Genomic DNA, 19,653 nt, shown 5'->3' on the forward strand with positions numbered 1-19,653 from the left:
CTCTACCTCTGTAGCCCTGCTTAGGAGCCTATACACAGAGCCCTGCTCAGGAGCCATTTTGAGGAATGAGTTTAGCCCCAGCCTGGCTGGGCCATCTTGGCCATCGCTCAACATCAGGTCAAGCATGATGACCACTCAGCCCAGCCCTGGGGAATGTGAGAAGAGGAGGAGGAAGACTCGAAGCCCCAAGGGAGCTTCCTCTCTGGGGCTCCAGGGACTCACACAGTGAGCTCAACTCAGAACCCCTCTCCACCACCAAAACCAGACTTGTCCCACCTCCTTCTGTCCAGTCCCTTCTGGAAAGAAGCCTGGCATCCCACGATCAGGAGAAGGAGGCGACCAGACAGACGTTAGTTCATCCAAGCACGTGTCAACCTCCGGACCTCCAAGAGCCACCCTCCCCTTTGAGAGCTCAGTGGGCAGGGTCGGGTGCTGGCAGCTGTGTGGGGTTCAAGCTGGTTCCCCACCCTCCCACCCATCACACTGCCCAGTGAGACAGGACGCCCAACACTCATCCCTCCTTATATTAGTAGCACACCCATCACTGTTTTTGTTAAGACAGGAAACACATTTATTGAGAGCACAGTGGGGTGCGCCAAGCCCATGCTTTGGAACCGTATCACAGCGCCCCTCACAACAGCCCTGTGAGGTAGGTGAACAAGCCCACTTCCCACATGCAGACACCGAAGGCTCAACAGCTCCCCTAGGCCTCGGGGTTCCTGTGGGGTGGGCAGGGGTCCAGCCCGCGGGTCTGACCCCAGGTCAGCGGCGTCCATCAGTCAGAGGGCGGGTCTCTACTCAAGGGGAGGCCCCGGGTCCAGAGTCTCTGGGTCCAGCCTGTCCCGTGGGAATAGGTGCAGGGCGTCCCCGTGGCTGTGGAGGCTGAGAGAGACACAGTTGCAGATGAAGGCCACCTGCTCCCGGCCTCGCTGGCCGACAAGAGTTCACAGACAGACAGGCAGGCCCCAGGAGGGAGGAGAAGAGAGCGAGTCCGTGCTCAGGGGCTCCTAGCAGCATGGAGGGTGAGGGGAGCACCCAGCCACCAGCTCAGCCCGTCTACCTAGTGCCCCTCAACTTCTGGTGTACCCTGCCGTACCTTGGACTCTGCCCACTTGTAGAAACTTCTGGAAGCATCACTCTGGTCCTGACGCCCACCTACAGCTGGCAACCCCTGATTTCTCTCACCTTGATAACCCAGAACCCAGGAATCTCATCCTTTCTAAACGCTATCCCCAGCTCCTCTGCCCAACCTATCCAGCTTTGGTGTTTTTCTTAAAACTCGGACTCTTCCTCCTCCTTGTAAACATTTCCCCTCTGATCATCTCCCATCTGAACCTGCTGAGTGTCTGTATTTAAAAGCAAACCCTTCCCTCTGCCACTGTCTCCCCAGAGCGGGCTGGTGCTTCCCCCCTTGCCCTCCATTCTGCCCGAGAGTCCCTGGGACCAGCGCAGACAGTTCCAGGAGCACAAGGGCCTCTGCAGCCAGTACCCAGCGGTCCAGGCCCACCAGGAGAGCCGGGGTGAGAGCGCCTGTGTGCCAGGTCACAAAGCATTTATTTCACACAAACAATCTCATTGAATCCCACAATAACCGTGCCAGGCAAGTGTGATGCTTTCCAGGTTAAAAACAGCAAACTCGCCCAGGCCACACAGTCAGAAGGGGTTGGGGGGGCCTTGAACCCAGACCTTGAGTCTCACGAGCCAGCCTAAGGCATGCAGCCAGGATTCTTGGGGTCACGGCCATCTCCCGAGCAGACACTGTCATGAATTACCCCGTTTCTAATAGGTGGGAAAATCGAGGCTCAGGGTGGTTCAGGTAACCTACCTGGTACCCATGCACCATTCTTCGGGACTGAGACAGACAAAAGGACTCAAGCTCTGGGGTCTGATCCCCCCACTCCTCAACCCCCAGTTTTCTGAATATCTAAGGCTGCATCCCAAACCTGGCAGGTGCCTCACAGGTCAACGCTGATTATCACCAATGGTGGGGACAAAGCCTTCTCAGGTGGAACAGGCTCCTCCCAAGGCATGGGCTTCTGAGGCCTCCAGCCTCAGGGAGGGCATGGGGGGCAGAGGAGCAGGTCATCCCTCCATTTGGAAATTGCCAAATGTATTCTACATTCTCAAAATCACCTGGGCCACAACACCAACACACACATGTTGGTCCAGATGAAGTTTTATCCTAGATCTAAATATTTCCAAAACACTGTGTTTCCACTGGGGGAAACCCACCAGTGAGTTTGTCCCCAGACTGGTAGGAAGGGCAGTGAGGCTCCAGAACAGGTAGAGACCCTTCCCCAGTTCAGAGTTTCCTCCGAAGAGTCTTTGCCAAGAAACACACCCTTTCCTCTTAAACAAATGCACGTACACTAGCCAACCAGCCCACTCAGCTCTTTCCAGCCATTTAAACCCCGCCCTCCACAGGTGGCGAGCATCTATTAGGCGCCTACTAGTGCAGGAGGCAGGGTGTAAAGGGTCAGGGCAGTGTAGGCCTCAGAGCAGGGGTTCAAGGGCAGCTTCATGGAAATCTCCCTGAGCCTGTCTCCCCACTCGCCCTCAGGAGTCCGGGACCCAGCCCCGCCCAACTCCAAGGGACACTAGGTGCCTAATAGAGCCCCCCCAGCCTTAGGTCACACACAGGCCTGGCCTGAGGGGACCCCAAGCCCCATCCAGGAATAGACACCTAAACACAGACTCAGAATCTCCTACTGTGGAGCCCCTTGGGAGCAATAGGAGGGGCCCCCTCTGCTTCCAGGTTCTCAAGAACAGGGGATGGGCATGGGGCAGACACCAAGGCCACACTGCAAGGGCTCCTCAGCAAAGCCCAGGGGAGGGGAGAATCAGGGGACCCATGTGGGTGCTCCTGGGGACAGGCATGGCAGGGACCAAGGTGTGACTCCCAGACCTCACAGTAAAGCTCAGGCTGAGAAAGAAGAGGCGGGTGGATGAGACCCGGGGCGGCAAGGGGCCCAGGTGCCTGCCCACTGAGGCTGTGAAAGCTGGAGACAAAGAGTGGGGGCAAGGGAGCCTTGCATGGGGTGGGGACCAGGAGTGGGGAGTGGGGAGCAGAAGGAATATCCAGCTCAAACCCCCACCAGCTGGAATGTGGGGATGTGAGAGCCAAATACTGCACCCCCACATGCCAAGAGACAAGGGCTGGAAAAGGAATACGGTGGTCTGGTGAAGAGATCCCTGATCAGAAACGACCCCTGCCTGGGATGTCCGGAGACCCCCGCCAGCGCAGCAGCACCTTCTCTAATGCAGCTGAGTCCCCTGGAGGGCACAGCCTCCTTCCTCATCCCTGCACTCCTCTTCCAGAGCACTCCTGGGCACTTGGCAGGGGTGGGGACGCACCAGGCTGCATCTGCTGGGCGCTGGCAGGGATGAACCGGACCAGGTAGGAGGCCTTAGTTGGTGGACTCAAAAAAGCACAGGTTGTTTGTGCAAGACTGGGAAGTCCCGGCTCTGATACCAGCTGTCCTGAGTCTCAGCAAGTTCATCTAGGAAATGGGCCCACATCCCAGTTAGAGAAGGGAAAGTGTACAAGACCCCCAAGCTTGGTGCCAGACCCAGGGAAGGTGGCAAAGCCTACCTTCTGCACCTTCTACCAGGGAAAGAAAAGGGCCATGAGGAAATTCAGAGCACAGGGTGAAGGGAGGGTTAGTACCCCAAGGATGCCACCCAGAACCCCTTCCTCATCCTCTCCCTAGGCCACCCCCACTCCTCCTCCCTAACAAACGAAACCAGGGGCATACATGAATGTTTGCAGAAGCCCCTCCAAGCAGACAGACCGTCCCCTCATGGCACCGACAGGTACAGCAAACCCTGCCAGCTACAACCTGCTGGGGAGAGGCAGCAGCCCATGGTGGAACGGGGGGCGGGGTAACCTCTGAGGAAGGAAAAAGCCATCACTTATCAATCAAACAAATATTTACTCTGGGCCCACATAGCTAAGCACCTGCAGGCTGCTCCACCACTGGTTTGCACATGCCACTGACTGTGGGAAATGCAATCCCAGCATAAGGTCAGGGCTGACTTTTTATTCACTTAGGACTAGTAAAGCCATCACTCATGCTTTCAAGACAAACCCCACCATATGCCCATTCCCAGGGAAAGCCAGCATCTGCACAGCACTGTTACAGTGCACCCACCCTCGGCCCTCACAACAGCCCTGTGAGGTAGGCTTTCTGGTGACCTATGGCTTAGAGAAAAGGAGATCAAGGGTCAAAGAGGCAAAAGGTTAATTAAGTGGCCCCTGGGTCTGCCAGATCCTAAGGCCCAGGCTCTTTCTAACACAAAACACAGATTCTCATCAGACAGCTCAGGTTCCATCACATGATGCCGAAACAAGGCTCCTGCTCTTCAAATATGGCATACAAACATCCGTAAGATACAATATGGCAGTTGTTAACAGGTTCATGAAGAGCAAAATAATAATCTCTTAGTAAAGGTTATAAACATCAAGGCTTGTCATTGGTTACAATTTCATTAGCTATCCATTCATTCAACAGAAAAGAAAGGCAAGCGCTACCACTCGCCAGGCACTGTGTTGGGCACCCAGCCTGCCGGCACTTGAGCCCAAAAGTTGTCAGTTATGGGAGGGGTGGAGGAGGGGACAATGCAGTGTCTTTGATGGCTGGTGCCTAATATTTTGGGGAAAAGGACACCACCCAGAGGGGCCTTTTGAAGGCGGACACAAGTAGGTGCTGCCCACAGGCCAGGCACAGAGGCAGGAAGCACACAGCATTCAGAAAGCACAGCCAGGCGTTTCCAGCCTCTCAGAGGTGAGCGTGAACCGTACCCCCGGGGGGTCCAGGGGCATTGCCCAAAGAGTCCCCCAAACCCCTAGCATGAAAGTTCCTGCCAAAATTCCTCCTGTCCCACCATACACCCCTCCATGTTTAGAGAGAAACACTTTCCCACTCAGCCGCCTGAGACAGGCTGCCTCCCTGGCCTTTTATCCTCACTCCCCTGGCACACCCCCGGGGACACGCACACCGCCCTTCCAGAATCACAGTTCAAAATGGCGGTTACATCGCTCCTCACAACAGCCCTGCGAGGTAGGTGCCGCAGTCCTCCCCGGAGGGCAGGCTCAACTCCAGCTCTCACAGTGACTTTAAACCACACAGGTTTGTCCAGCTCCCGGGTCTTGGCTTTGCCTACTCTCCTTCCTCTCCAATGCAATGAATAACATTCAGAATTCCAGGTGGAAGCCCCAAGACCCATGCCTCACCCCCTACTGAGGCAGCAGGAACTTAGGGAGTTCTCACCTGGTCTGGGACCTGCAGGACAGCTCAGAGCTGTGCCCTGAGTTTGCAAAATGCCACGTGCCTTGGACACCCAGGGTTGCCAATGGAGTGTTCCACGCAGACCCCTGCACGGGAGGTGATTCTTATCACCCACATGAGCAATCATCTCCCCCAATTTTCTCTAAATAGAGCTGGGCATTAACTCCTCTTGAAAGGGGCAGGAATGGCTCCAAGATCACCTCCAGGAAAGGCCAGAGTGTTCTAATGACTTGAAAGCCTGCTCACAGCCAGAAGCAGCCACTCATCTCGGAACCCCTGGCTCTCATTTTGGCCTCTCGAGGATATGGGCTGTGATTTCTGAGCACCCAGGGAACACAGTTGGCTGATTCCTAATCAACCTACTTGTACAGGGGACAAAGTCAGAGGGGCAGTGAAACTTGCAACAGAACTCGAATCTACGAGCCTGAGCTGACTCAGGGATCTCACCTTGTCACCGACACACAAGCAAAGCCCCTTTACCAAAATGTTCATTGTTTCCTTTCAAAAGGCAATGTGGCAGTGGGTCCTTGGGAGCTAGCTCTAGTATAGCACTGGCTAATTTTTTTTTAATGTTTATTGGCTGTGAGTGAAGGAAGGAAGGAATGAAGGAATGAATGGATGAGTTACAACCACTGCCATCTGGTGGAGGAAGCTGAAAGGCTGAATGCAAAGCTCATGGCAGGGACCATGCGCCAAGCAAGGCGAGGCCTGGGCAGGACCTCTCCGCTCATGGGTGGAGGGCTTGGCCCAGGGCTACTCTGGGACCCCGACCCTGGGTCATAGTCGTGGTGTATGACACATGGAAAGCACCATGGGGAAGAAGCCGTGGGTGACAGTGGCAGATGAGATCCAGCTGGGATGTGCTCAGAGCAGTAACCCCAGAGGAGGGGCTACAAGAAAAGGTGTTTGCTTCATAACCACAGCCCATGGTGCTACACAGCCCACCCAAAATGAAAGGGTTTGCTTTCAGGAGAAGAAAAAGCCAAAAGCACGGGGTCAAGATAAGTAGGCCGAGTGCATGGATGGGTAGATGGAGCAATTCATGTTGAAAGTCATCGTCAGCCTCCCAAGCTTGGATACCAAGCTAAACATGTGGGTGAGCGATTCTGACACAGGAAAACAGTGCTCAGTGCTATAGTAGAGGGATGGGTGGGCAGAAGCAGCTCTGCTGAGAGCGGAGGATGCTCTGGAAAGAAGGGCGAGCCCTCCTTGGGTGATGTGCCCTCCCCAAATGGCTGTGACTGACCTGTGAGCCCTGATGCTTTGGGCAGAACATGCCCCTTATTCTGCTCCTTGGAATGTAATTGCCCCAGGTGAAGAAAAACAAAAGGGGATTCTCCCGTCAGTCCTGATCCAGAATGTTAAACCCCAAAGACTGGGCTGGTGGAAAGGCCACCAACTGATCGTACAGGGTGCTAGGATGTGGTTGTCTGGACCTTGGAGGTTCAGAGAGCTATTCCTGTCCCACAGGGGTTTTATGGAGGGCAAGATCAGAGTTCATGAGCACCCCCAGGAGGTCCAGCCTGCAGTGTCTCCACCTGCCAATGGAAGGTGTCCTTGTCCCCATCACCCACTTCCCAGGGATAAGCAAATCCTAATAAGCAAAGCCCCACATGGGGCTCGCAGTCTAGCAGGGAAAACTGATCTGTAAAGAACCTGAAAGGCCACCTAGGCCAACCCCGCACCATGGGAATCTCCTAAACACTATCTTCCCTGAGGGCTACCTAGCTGGTTCCTTGAATGCCTCCAGTGAGGTAAGGGCTCCCTACATCCCAAGGACACCTGGGACCAGTCTCTTCCGAAAGCCATGACCCAAGGGGCTTGGACAAACAGTTCACAGAAGAGAAAATACAATTTGTTAACAAACATAGGTGAAAGTGTTCGCCCGTCATTAGTAATTAAGGCAATGCAAGTTAAAGTAATGCAAAAGTACTTTAGAACAGACACAAACCAGCCAGATCTTAATTAAATAGTCATACATAGCTGAACATTGTAAAATGCTGTAAGCCTTCTGAAATTAATCAATATCCATACAAAGATCCATAGCCTTTCCTTCAAGGGACTTAACCAAAGGAAATTCATTCATTCATTCATTCACCAATCCATGTATTCACCCATCCTTCCCCCTCTTATCCATCAGCCAAACGCTCACTCACTCACTCCTTCCTCCATTCTTCCATCCAATCTTCCATCATTTACTTAGAGTCTACGACATGTTGGGCATCAGAGATACAAAGGCCAATTCAATAAGCTCCTTGCCCATATGGGGCTCACAGTCTAGCAGGGGAAACTGATCTGTAATGAAGCAATGATAATTTCTGGGTGGAAGAACATAATTCTTAAGAATGAAAAAAAGGGTGTTCTAAGCAGTTAGTTGTGGCATTATTCATAATATTTTTAAAAGATGGTTATACATAAGAATAACTGAAAGGTTCTGTGAATGACGCCATAGCCACTCAACAAGGCACAACGCAGCCAGTGAGGTTATGAAGATGAATGGAACAAGGGAAAATGTTGATGACAGAATATTAAACAGAAGGGGCAGGATGCAGAAAAAAAAAAAAGTGTATGTGGTGAATAATGGCAATTAGGTTTTTTTAAAGAAGGGATGCTCATTAAAAAATAGACACTTTTTTTAAAAAAAAAATGCCCGTAAGAATGTAAAATGGGTGACATGTCAGAATGTTGAGTGGTGGATGCGTTTCCCACTGCTCTAGGTCAAATGTCATCCATACCATTTACATTAGGACCTGTCTGTCCCAGAGGCCCTGAGGCCAAGCTTCCCAAGGAGGGAGTTGGGAGTCACAGGAGGAGGCCAAGGAGAGTTGTAGCTCCTGGTGTCACCAGGAAAGGATTTGTGTGTGGGGCGCATGCAAACGACAATGTCAAGAGACAGAATTTGTTCTCATTTTTAAAAGTTGAACGAACACATAAAGATAGGCCCTGACCAGACAGGAGCGCTAGGATCGCAACTCGGACCTTGTGGGTCTGGTTCAGAAAGAACCAGGTGGGGAGCACGTGAAAGACATTTTATCCCTGGCTTTTGTGCCGTTAGGAACCCTATCCCGAATCTCAGCATCCCAGAACTAAAGACCCTTTGAATTCCAGATGCAAAACTCTTAAGGGTCAAAGACCCTAAGAGCCCTGATGCCCCCTCATGGTCTCTGCGTTTCCAAAAGGACACAGAGAATTCATGCAACCCAAACCCACTTACCCCCAGAGCTTCTCCCATTGGCTCAGTTCGACCCACTGTGACCCATCAGGACAGCCCCTAGATGTTGGGATAAGGCTCTCCCAGCAGCCAAAGTCACCTGTTCCCTCCAGTTTCTCTTGGTGCATGCAATGGGCCCTCCCTTCCCCACCTTCTGCACACTTTAAGTCTTCCTGAGCTTCTGCTTACTTTTTTTAACAGCTGTACATGAGTTCTTTTGAAAGACCCTCCTGGTCGTCTTCTGCCCTGAGCCCCTCCCGCCCCATCCTCATCCAACAGCGACACTTGGCTTGTCAGGGAGAAGCTTCAGCAGGTGTCCCCAGGGATAATAAGTGCACCCCCAGACCTCAGTCCAGCCAAGGCAGAGCCTGGAGCCCCAGATTCTGAAAGAGGAGAAGAGCAGACCCCTGAGGCCCCAGCACCACATCAGGCCCACGAGGCCCAGCTCATGTGGCCCTGACACGTGGTACTGGAGGCTCGGAAGGTGGCTCCTGGCACATGAATTCCATGTCCTCCGCCTTCTAAATGCTGTTGCCATCCACTCGGCCGGAGCTAGAAGCGTGAGAACCACCCCCTTCTTCTTGCTTCCCTCCCTTCTTCATATTCTGTCTATAACCCCATAGCTTTGATTCCTGAGCACCCCACTTTGCCGCCATCAGCTCAGACCTCAAGCATCATGCTAGAGTAACAGCCCTATCCATGCCTGCACCCACACCCCCCCATCCCACCCAGTGTCTACAGAGTCACTCTGAGCATGACGCCACCCCCACCGCTCCAGACCGCCTGGCCCCACCCCACTCCCCTGCCTCCCACGTGCTCCCTGCCATCGTCCTGAGTCCATCCAAGCTGTGCTCCTACTGCTCCAGGCACTTGTTAAGAATCCAGTGTTTTTAAATGTCCCAAATAGGAATTGAGAGGTCACAAGGGAGACTTTGGTCCTTGCTTTTACAGACAAACACATGCACACAACACAGAACTACGCACATTTCCTCCACTACAGAGAAAGGAGACTCAACAGAACCTGGGAGGCCCTGGGGGACGACTTTCAGCATGAGCAACTCTCCAGATTTGCCCCTGCAGTCCCCTGGAGGGTGAGTCAGAGAAGAGACAACCTCAACACAGTGAAACGCGATCCCGCCAAGTTACAAAACACATCGTGAAACAGCTGAGAAGACAGAGAGGCCTTGAATCAGGCTCTAAGGATGGCATGTCAAGGGAGCCAGGGTCCCCAGGCCACTTCTGCAACCCCAGGGGTGCTGAGGTGCACCTGCTGCCCAGGAAACCCTGAGTTGAGAAGCTTGGATGCCCTGCCCCATGGAAGACCAGGCCAGAGGGTGGCCTGGGCACACTGCAGAGAGTTGCAAGAACAAGGTTTCTGGTGGTTTGCCCAGGGCTCCTGGGTCCCGGGGCTTCTGGGTCCCCCCTTCTCAGGTGCCCCGGCCACCTTCTGGCCTTTTCCTGCACCAACCCCTGGATGTGAGTAGGCGCCACACCCAGGGGGGCACACAGCAGGCGGGGCCCATGCTCCACCCAGGGCCTATTGCTCCCTGACCCTCTGCTGCCCCCTGGCGGGCAAAACCTCCTGCACAGGTGACCCATGCCCAGGGAAGGGCCAAGCTACCCACCAGGCTTCACACCACTTGTTCATGCAACCTTCTGCGGGGCCCAGGGTCCAAGCCCTTCCTGCCTATCCAGGCCATAGATGGGGTACCGTCAACAGGGACACGTAAGGTCAACCCAAGTAGGCAGCTGGTGCCACTCCCAGTTTACAGATGGGGAAACTGAGGAAGAGACAGATGCAGTGAAATGTCCCACACAGCCAAGATAGGGCAACAGCACCCCAAGACCAGGGTCTTCCTGAGCCAGGGAAAGTGCGTGTGACAAGCACATGACATGCCAACAGCCACCCTCCCTGGGGACCACTTCATTCCACTGTCTAGAACACAGAACTGGAAAGAATGTTCCTTCCTCTCTTCCCTTTTTCCCTCCTTCCTTTCTTCCTACCTTCCTACCACCCTTTCTTCCAATCATTCATTCATTCATTTAGACCTGAGTCCTTTGATTATGGACATCAGTAACATAGCTTGAAATTAATCAGAACCTTTGGCCTAAAGGCCTCCATTCACAAGTCCTATTTATTGACTGTTGTTTTATTCTTTATTCATTGCTTCCCAAATTGTATCTTTCTTTCTTTCTCTCACCTTCCTTATATTTCTCTGGTTCTTTCTTCTTCTTCTCTTTTTTTTAAATCTGAGAGTCTTGCTCTGTAGCCCAGGCTGGAGTGCAGTGGTGCAATCTTGGCTCACCACAACCTCCACCTCCCGGGTTCCCGGGTTCAAGCAATTCTCCTCCCTCAGCCTCCCGAGTAGCTGGGATTACAGGCGTGTGCCACCACGCCTGTAATTTTTGTATTTTTTTAGTAGAGACGGAATTTCACCACGTTGACCAGGCTGATCTTAAACTGGCTGGTCTCAAACTCCTGACCTCATGATCCACCCACCTCGGCCTCCCAGAGTGCTGGGATTACAGGCATGAGCCACCATTCCCAGCCATCCTCTGGTTCTTATAAAGTCAGGAGCACAGAATCAAATGAATCAGGGCTCCTGGTCATCATCTTCACGCTGGTCTCTGAAGCACTACTGCTCCTTCATTAAGCACCATTCACTCTGTCATCCACTCACTCATTTGTCCGTCTTTCTTATTTTGGGTATTTGTTTTCCTTATTAATTGTGTTCATTAAAACCCCACGGGCAAAACAAACATCTTTGGCCCATGTATTTATTTGCAATCTTTCTTCCCCGCATTTAGTCACCTTTTATGTTTAAGTATTTATTCTTTTATTTATGAACCTCAATTGCATCTATTTTATTACAGTGGCAGAAGATACAGCCTTGTTTTGGAGCCAGGTATGTCTCTCTATTTTTCATTTATTCTTTGAAAGGTGTAATGTATTTATCTATTTAAGGAGTACGTATGTAAACTAATTATAATCCCTGTTCAGACAACCTCCCTTAACTATCCATTTATCACTTTGGTTGTTTGTTTATTACCTTTCCTTTTTCCTTTTTCACTTCTTTTTATATTTTCTCCAGTTTCCCTCCCCCGGGAACCTGGGCCTGGATTATCTCATCCATCTTCAGGATTACCGACAGCCTTATGACTAATCCTAACAGATCCTGCTCTTACAGATACACCCACATATTCGTTCTCTTTTTTATTGGTTTTTCTTTATTTTCCCTTTCGCTTTCATTTAGTTTCATTTTTGCCTTTCCTTATCTCTATCTTTGACTCCCTGACACTTCTCTTCTTGCCTCTTTTCACGCTTATGGACCCCAGGTGCCCAGAGTGAGATGAATGAGAATCCCATGGGCAGCTCCTTCCTGGCTGTGCCAGGCATTTCCATTTCTAATTCAGTCGTTCATGTGTCCATTCATTCTTTCTGTCATTCTTTCATTTCAATATTTGTTCTTTTATTTATGGACCTCAGGTGCACAGAATTGGATTAACCATAATCTGCGGTTCCCGGAGCCTTCTGCACACCGGTCCGCGTGGGGCTGTCTTTTGTTCGTTAATTCCTCTCCCTGAGGATTTGGTGCAGGATTTATTTAACTATCTTAGGAACCCAGTTTTGAATTAGTCATAATTCTTGCTGCCTTCTCTCCTGTTTTTGTCCTTGCACGGTCCACTCTCCCACATATTTATGTCTTTATTTATTCATTCAATATGTTTGTATTGCTTATACACATCCTGTCATACGTTTACATATTCTCTCCTCTCTTGGTTTCTCTTTTCATTCTTTTGGGCCTTGAGTGCAGAGGATAGGGAAAATCATCCATTCTCATTCATTCAGACAGTCACTCCTCTATTCAGGTATTTGTGCTTTTATTGATTAACCTCAATGTTTACTATTTATTATATTTAATGGATAAAATTGTCTCATTATATTTCAGTGCTTGTCCAGGAAGTGCCTTTTCGTTCATATGCCTCCTTCAGTTTTTTCTTTTCTTACATCTCTCCCTCTCTCATTCTTCCAATTTTTCCATTCCCTACTCCTTTTCTTGCGTTCCTATGGAATGCATGCATCTATTCTTTCATTCAGTCTTTCACTTGTGGTAATTTTTAAAACAAACTTCAGAGCCACAGATCTGAATTAATGTGGATGGCTTGTGCTAAACCAGCCCCCTTTGATCAACTTGTTCCATCTACTTATTTATTATCTCTTTCACTTCCTTTGATTCCATTTTCATTTTTTCCCATCCTATTGTTTCTTTCCACCACTCCCTCTTTCTTTCTGTCATTCTTTTGGAGAGCTGCACCCAGGATCAATGACCCCCACCCTTGTCTACAACGCCCTCCTCATCGGTCAGTGCGAATCTTTTCTGTCATTCATTCATTCATGCATTCGCCATGTATCCATTCAGTCTTTCTTTCTATGTAAATACTTATTTTTACACTTCTAGACGGCAGGTGCATCTAACTGGATACATCATAATCTGCAACTAATGGGCCCTCTCTCTGTGGCCCCACTCCTCCCTCCCATGTGTATGCTTTGAGCCGTTCCTTAGCTGAGTAGGTGGCAGACTATACCAGCAGCAACAATGCCAATTAAGTGGCCTGCTTGGTTCACACTGCCTTTCATTCCTGTTCTAGCATGGCTCTGTCTTAAATTTGCCTGCATGTATTTATTTCTTAATATGTTACCTCTCTCTTCCTTTCTCCCTTTTCACATTTCTTCCCGTTTTTTATTGTGTGTGTGTCTCTCTCTCTCTCACTCTCTCACTCGTTCTCTCTTGCACTCTGTCTTCGGAGCTCAGTGCCATGGAGTGGCTGTACACATCATAAAGCCACCCGCAAACGCCCATCCTTGGCCGTGCGGTTCCATGTCTCACTCATTCCTTCCTTCCTGCATTCATAGCATCCTTCTTTCCTGCTTTCTCTCTTTCTGTTTGACATTTATTCCTCTATTAGTAGAATCAGGTGCCCTTATGACAAGTCCTAGCCTAACTCTTCTCGTGGATTTACCCATTTTTCCGTTTGGCTGTTATTTCTTTTTACTGTTCCTTTCTCTCTTCTGTCACAGCTTTCCATACCTCCTGTCCTTCATTCTCATGCAGCTGGGGTGCCCAGGGGGGACCCCAACACCCTCATCAGGAGGACCCATGGGGCCACGTCTTCTCATTTGCCTCATCCTTATCTGTTTAGATACTCACTGACTTGTTCACTTAGATGTTTATTACTTAATGGATAGCCTGTGGTTTTCTAGAAGTGGACCAGCCATAGCCCTTAATTGTGATGATCTTTTGCCACCACCTATCACACTGCCTTCTTTTACATCTTTATTTATCACCCATTAATGTATTTCTGTACTTAACATTTGTTACATTTTTTCCTATTTCTTTATTTATCAACACTATCTTTCTCATATCCTTTCATCTAACAGACCTCAGTGCCCAGGACTGGATGACTCAAAACCCCTCACGACACCGTGTCGCCTGGCACTGCATTCTCACTGCTCATTCGTTCATCCACACATGCAATATAGACTTTTTGGCTTTTTTCTTTCTTTTGTCATTGATTTATTTCTGTGCAGACTTCAAGTGCTCAGGCTTAGATAACTTTTGGTAAAAGTACACTCTCATATTTCGCCCACTGGATCCTCTTTCTTTCTTTGCTATTCTTTGAACTCTTTCTCTGTGGTTTCTTTATTTTTCTACGCCAGGAGCATATACTATTTGTATTAGTCCTAATGTTTAGCTTACAATAGCCTGACATGGTCCTCCTTATAGAGTTACTCATCCTCTAGTTTTGTTTTGGTTTTTTTTTTTTAACTTTCTATCTTTTATTTGTTGTTTTGGTTTGTTTTAAAAATCCTTCCCTTCTCCCTTTTGATCACTTGTTCCCTAACTTGCATCCTTTCATTTTGACAGGCCTCCAAATCTATGTGTCATTCTGCACTTCACTACTCAAGCATCCATTCTTTCTTTTATTTAGGTTCTTTTTTCATTGTCAAATGTCAGAGGCATATATTTGAATTACACATATCCCTTAGTCCGTAATCACCTGATATTGCTTTGTGTGTTGCCCTATCACTTAGTGATTCAATGGGTTTTTTCTATTTGTATATTGATTGCCCAGGCATCAAAGTGGATGAACCATGGTCTTGGGTACACACACTCTCCTCCTGGCTTGCTTACTTCTTTACCTATTTACTTGTTTATCCATTCCCTCTTCTTCACTCATTCATTCATCCAGTCATTTACTATGTAATGGAATAGATACCAGTGAAACAACCTCTCGACAACAACAACAAAACCCAGAACATTCACAGTCTCTTTGGCATTCCTGCTTCTTCTCACTGAGTCACCCACCAAGGTACACACAGCCCACAGTCCGGAAACACACACCAATGGCGGATGCAGAGCAGAGACACAGGGAATGTTAAGTTTACTCCCAGATCCTTCTGGGGCTCACGTCCTAGACATACTGGGGGCAGATCTGAGATGAGGGCCCACATTCCCCAGGCCCCCTGGGCAGGGCAAGCACCCCCCGTTCTGCCCCTCTGGACCGTGGTGAATGACCATCCCCATGAGAAACCTGTTTCAAGACCCCAGAATACATAGAGACACACACATGGTACATAGTCTCCTGGTGGGAAACGACGGACATGGAGTTCATTTTTAAATAGGTGGCTTTGTCTGTGGCAATATAAAAATATTTTGGCCTTTCAAGGCAAATACAAAAGAAACTACCCATTACCATGGCTGAGTGTCTCAGTCCCAAACAATAAAGAACTTGAAGAGGTTTAGCCGGAAACTTTGAAGACAGAAAATCTGCCCATTATGTTTTCCAGACATTTCGAGGGGGTGAGCGGAGGTCATTGGAGCTCGAAGCCCATTTGGAAGGCTGGTCCCTCGGCCTGCGTTTTCTCCTTGGCCCTTTGAAGGCCCCCCAGCTCACAGGGCACTTCCATCCTAGTCTGCCCTGCGGCACAAGAGCCAAAGGGAGACTCAATAATGAAAGAGCCATTCATTTAGAAGAGTGAAAAAGAAGAAATTCTTTTGGGGTCCGACATTTGAAGCCGCCTATAGAATTCCTTTGCCACAGAGACAACACAAGGAGGCTGGGGGTTCCTGTCTTAGAAAACAGGAGCCCCCAGGTCTGCACTTGGCTTGACTCGATGGGCACCCACCTCCCCGTGCACAGACCCCCCGGCCAGCGCCCACCAGCCCCTCCACGCGGTCCGCCTAGCAGTGTGCTCCAGAAGGCAGGCCCCACCCTCAGCAGCAAGGCCACGTGTGTGTGCTCTTTACGCTCCAGCCACTTACGATTTCGAGCTGGAGGGGGGCTGGGGTCCCACGTCCGAGGTCCGTTCCCACGTAGGAATCCAGGTGATGGCTTCGGCTGTAAGGAGAAGGCATTAGGTCACAGAGTGGAACCTCACTCAGGCTGGCGAGGAGGAAGAGGGTGGATAAGGATAATAGCTCGGGGTGGGGGGGGCAGGGGTGGCCTGGAGCAGGGACTCCCCAACCTCCAGCAAGTGTGGAATTGGAGAGGCCATGCATTTCTCTCCTCACTCCCCTTGCCCACCAGCTGCCTATGGAGCAGAAGGGGCAGGAGTGGAAGTATGGAACAGACTTGGGTTGGTGCCATCCATGGACCTAAGTTGTGCTCTGTGGGACCCAAAGGCTTAGGGCACTGCATAGATGAGAAAGGGGAGTGACCCAGGCCCTGAAGACACGGCATGAACCTGTGCTCTGGAAGAAGCAAGGTGCCCAGGTTGGTTAGCAGGATGGCAGGCCCTGGAGGAGACCAGAGAAGCGGGGTATAGCCGGGAGGGCAACCCACAGAGGGCTGCAGGGCTATTAACGGGCAGGGTTTCCCAAAATCATGGCACACACGTCGTATGCTTGGACAGACAACTCCACTGCGGCAATTTTGTTCACATTGCGGTAGGTACTGGGAAACACCATGGCCAGGCACATTGAGTCTTCAGTGTCAAGATTTGCCTTACGTTTTAACTTGTTTTTTTTGTTTGTTTGTTTTTTCTTTTTTAATCGGGCAGCAGGCTGGGCCAAACGTGGTTCAGAATACTCCCAAACTTTTAAGCTTCAAGAAAAGCTGACTTCAGCAATGTCAGACACGTATCATGACACATTTGTCCAGACCCACAGGATGTGTGCCAGAGTGAGCCCTAATGATGCGAACCAAGGCCTTTAGTTAATCATGTATCAGAGTTGTTCCATCGATTGGAACAAACAGACCGCACCACACGGAGGCAACGTGTGACTGAGAGGCGAGATGGTGGGGACAGGGTCTGCGAATTCTCTGTACTTTCCCACCAATGTTTCTGTAAACTGAAAACTACACAGAGAAAAAAAAAAACAGTTTATTCATTTAAAAAATGTGTTGAATGAATAGCTTTTAAAATCTGTTCACAGAGTCTACTTAAGGTGAGGAGGTGTCATAGAAAGGTAGCCTGAGATGGCTGAGATCCCACCAGCGCGGCAAGCTGGGTGATGGGGCAGCCAGGGGTTGAGCCAGGAGGAGGACAGGGCCAAGGTCTGTTTGAAAACACCCTCTAGAGGGACTGTTTCCTGGGTTAGGCACAGGTGGAGATAGGAAGCCAGGGGGAGACCATGGGATGCCACCACAAAGCCACCCAGGAAACAGAAAGGCCATGAGAGGGATGTGGGGAAACTGGGGAAGGCAGAAACCACAGACCACAGGTCCCGGCCCCAGGGGGGTGGCTCATGCCTGTCATCCCAGCGCTTTGGGAGGCCAAGGCGGGTGGATCACCTGAAGTCAGGAGTTCGAGATCAGCCTGACCAACATGGTGAAACCCCATCTCTACTAAAAACTAGCTGGGCGTGGTGGTGCGTGCCCGTAGTCTCAGCTACTCGGGAGGCTGAGACAGGAGAATCGCTTGAACGCAGGAGGCGGAGGTTACAGTGAGGCAAGATTGCGCCACTACCCTCTAGCCTAGATGACAGAGCACGACTCTGTCTCAAAACAAACAAACAAACAAACGGTTTCGGGAGATACCTGACCCCAGCTGCCTGCCCCACTGCACGTCTTTAGGGACTCCCAAGACCACCTGTCCCCAGGCCTCTCAGCGATCTTTCCAACCCACCCCTGCCATCTGGGCTACCCCTGCTGCCTCTGCCTCTCTATTCCCAGTCAGTCATGTCTCCAGCCAGGATGTCCAAGACCCAGCCAGGGCAATGGGGACACTTCTTGCCTCTAAATCCTCCTAAACTCTACTTCCCTGGCCTTGCCCTTCATAAACCCTGTTTTGCCATAACTGGTTAATTTGATAACCAAGAAACAAGAAGTCTTAAAATAAGTGTTAGAGAAGCAGCGATCAGTGCATGGGTGACTGAGGGGCAGGCTTCGGTTACCTAAAGGCTGCCAGACCACCCATTATCTACTGACCACCACTCGAGACCGTTTCCCACCCTCCCTCTGAGACTGCGCGTGGCTGGGGTGGCCTCTCACCATCACCACGTCTTAAGGTGGCAACAAGACTCAGGCCAAGAACACACAGCGAGACCAAAGGCACTGCCATTTCCCGCAGGAATCGGAGCCCAGCGCTTTGTTTCGCTGTTTTTGCTTTGTTCTTTTTTGTGTTTTTAATAGGAGCGGGGAAATCAGAAGCAGGAAGGAGCATCTGGGTTTTTTCCAGCTTCTGCTCCAGGGACCCCATGAACCCTCAGAGTCCCTGACTGTCGTTAATTAACTCTGTGTGCAGACCCCGGGCTTCTCTGCTACAGTGAAGTCCCGACAAATTCGTGCCTTGGTTTAAAAGCTGCGTGTGCCAGCTCTGGGCTTGCCGTGATGTGTTAATAACGCAGTGCTGGGCTAGAATCTTAACAAATGTCAGAAAAGCTGCAGAGATGAGTCACTGTCTGGAACCAAAGAAAAACACGAGGCCTCCTTATAGAGTCCAGAGGAGTAATTGCCACAAGCATTTGATCAAAGACCTCATAAGTGCGTGCAGTGAGCTCATGACCCACGCAGAAAGCGTTGGTGAACACTCCAAAACCATCCTCCACAGCTTAACGGGATTAGAAAACTCCAGTTCTGCATCTTAGGATTTTAAAAGTTACTCTTTTCTGAAGGCAAACAGCACCTAATTGATCTGGCATGTCTTTGTTATAAATAACTTATGGCTGTTTCAAACAGAAAAAGACCTAAAAGGATGATTTTTATTAAAATGTTGATCTCAAGAAATAGAGCCTGTCGTTAACAAATAATCAGTCTTGCCTCAGATCTCATAATTCCTACCTGTTGAGTAAATACCACCTCCTTACAACTTCCCCGGACAAATGCAAGCTCTTCGCAGAGCTAATTTCCTGTACCTTTGTGAGGCTGGGGCCCCGGACATTACGGACCCATTTATAAAAACAGGAGAGGTAATTGGGACATCTTTTGAAATCATGTCCCCTCTCTCTCTTGCAGGCCCCCATCAGCCCTCTAATTTTACTTGGTCAGGTTACAGAGGATGTTTACATATGCCTCTTCCTGGAATTTCACCTCTTTGCTTCAGGAGTGGGCAATTAGAGAGAATTAGGGCCTCTTTGGTGCCTGTTTACCGTTAATGGCTGGAGTGGCGGAGGCAGCCTTGGGAAAGCAGTCTGCCCGTCTAATTGAAGCTGGCAATTTTTCGATTCCTCATTTCAGCTCGCAGGTATTGTAGCAACCAAGGTCACAAAACAAAAGCTGCAGCCCACCATGGTAATAACCAGGTGCAGGCCCGACCCGAGGTTTTGTGAGCTGTTCATTACCACACACTGCAGCACAAAGAGATAGCTGGAAATGTTTGCAAAGCTGAGTCTAAGATGGGCAGCCAGTGCAGGCGGGTGATGATCACTTTTCCAGAAGTTGTCATCCTGTAGGCTTTTTCAGGAAGTTCTCAGCTGACTGGGCCATAGTGCCAACAGAGGCGTTGGCGAGGGTCTCAGGACCCAAAAGGCACAAGGTGAGCCACGGGGGTGGGGGGAACAAACATCTCCTGCTTCTGAAGCCACAAGTCCAGTCTCATTACACAAGAGTCACTCTACAGACCAAAAAGGTGTTCCAGACCAGCCCAGTAGCCTTCCTGTTTGGAATAATACCCCATAAAACAGGATCCCTGCACCCCAGCTCAGGCAGCCC

General features: G+C 50.2%; 1 protein-coding gene and 1 pseudogene across 10 annotated transcripts in view; both read right to left on the reverse strand.

Moving 5' to 3' along the window:
• Positions 1 to 545: 545 nt before the first annotated feature.
• Positions 546 to 19,653, reverse strand: part of LOC101001661 — a 35,657-nt gene continuing 16,549 nt past the window's right edge. For 6 of the 9 annotated variants that reach the window (XR_650128.4, XM_009212264.4, XM_017961537.3 and 3 more), the window contains 2 exons: positions 15,825 to 15,900; positions 546 to 882 (listed from right to left, as the gene is read on the reverse strand). Coding sequence is in view for 7 of the 9 variants with exons in the window: in XM_009212264.4 (XP_009210528.1) it covers positions 795 to 882; positions 15,825 to 15,900 (164 nt within the window). In the remaining 2 variants the exon portion in view is untranslated. Of the gene's footprint in view, positions 883 to 9,444; positions 9,584 to 14,569; positions 15,481 to 15,824; positions 15,901 to 19,653 lie in introns of those variants that run through there. The other 3 variants (XR_001905102.3, XM_017961538.3, XM_017961539.3) reach the window with 3 other exon arrangements.
• On the reverse strand, positions 889 to 9,269 carry LOC103886499 (annotated as a pseudogene). Its single transcript, XR_650125.4, has one exon. The product of XR_650125.4 is annotated as an uncharacterized LOC103886499 (transcript).

This window comes from Papio anubis, chromosome 7, assembly GCF_008728515.1.
Source record: "Papio anubis isolate 15944 chromosome 7, Panubis1.0, whole genome shotgun sequence".
Classification (NCBI taxonomy): Eukaryota; Metazoa; Chordata; class Mammalia; order Primates; family Cercopithecidae; genus Papio; species Papio anubis.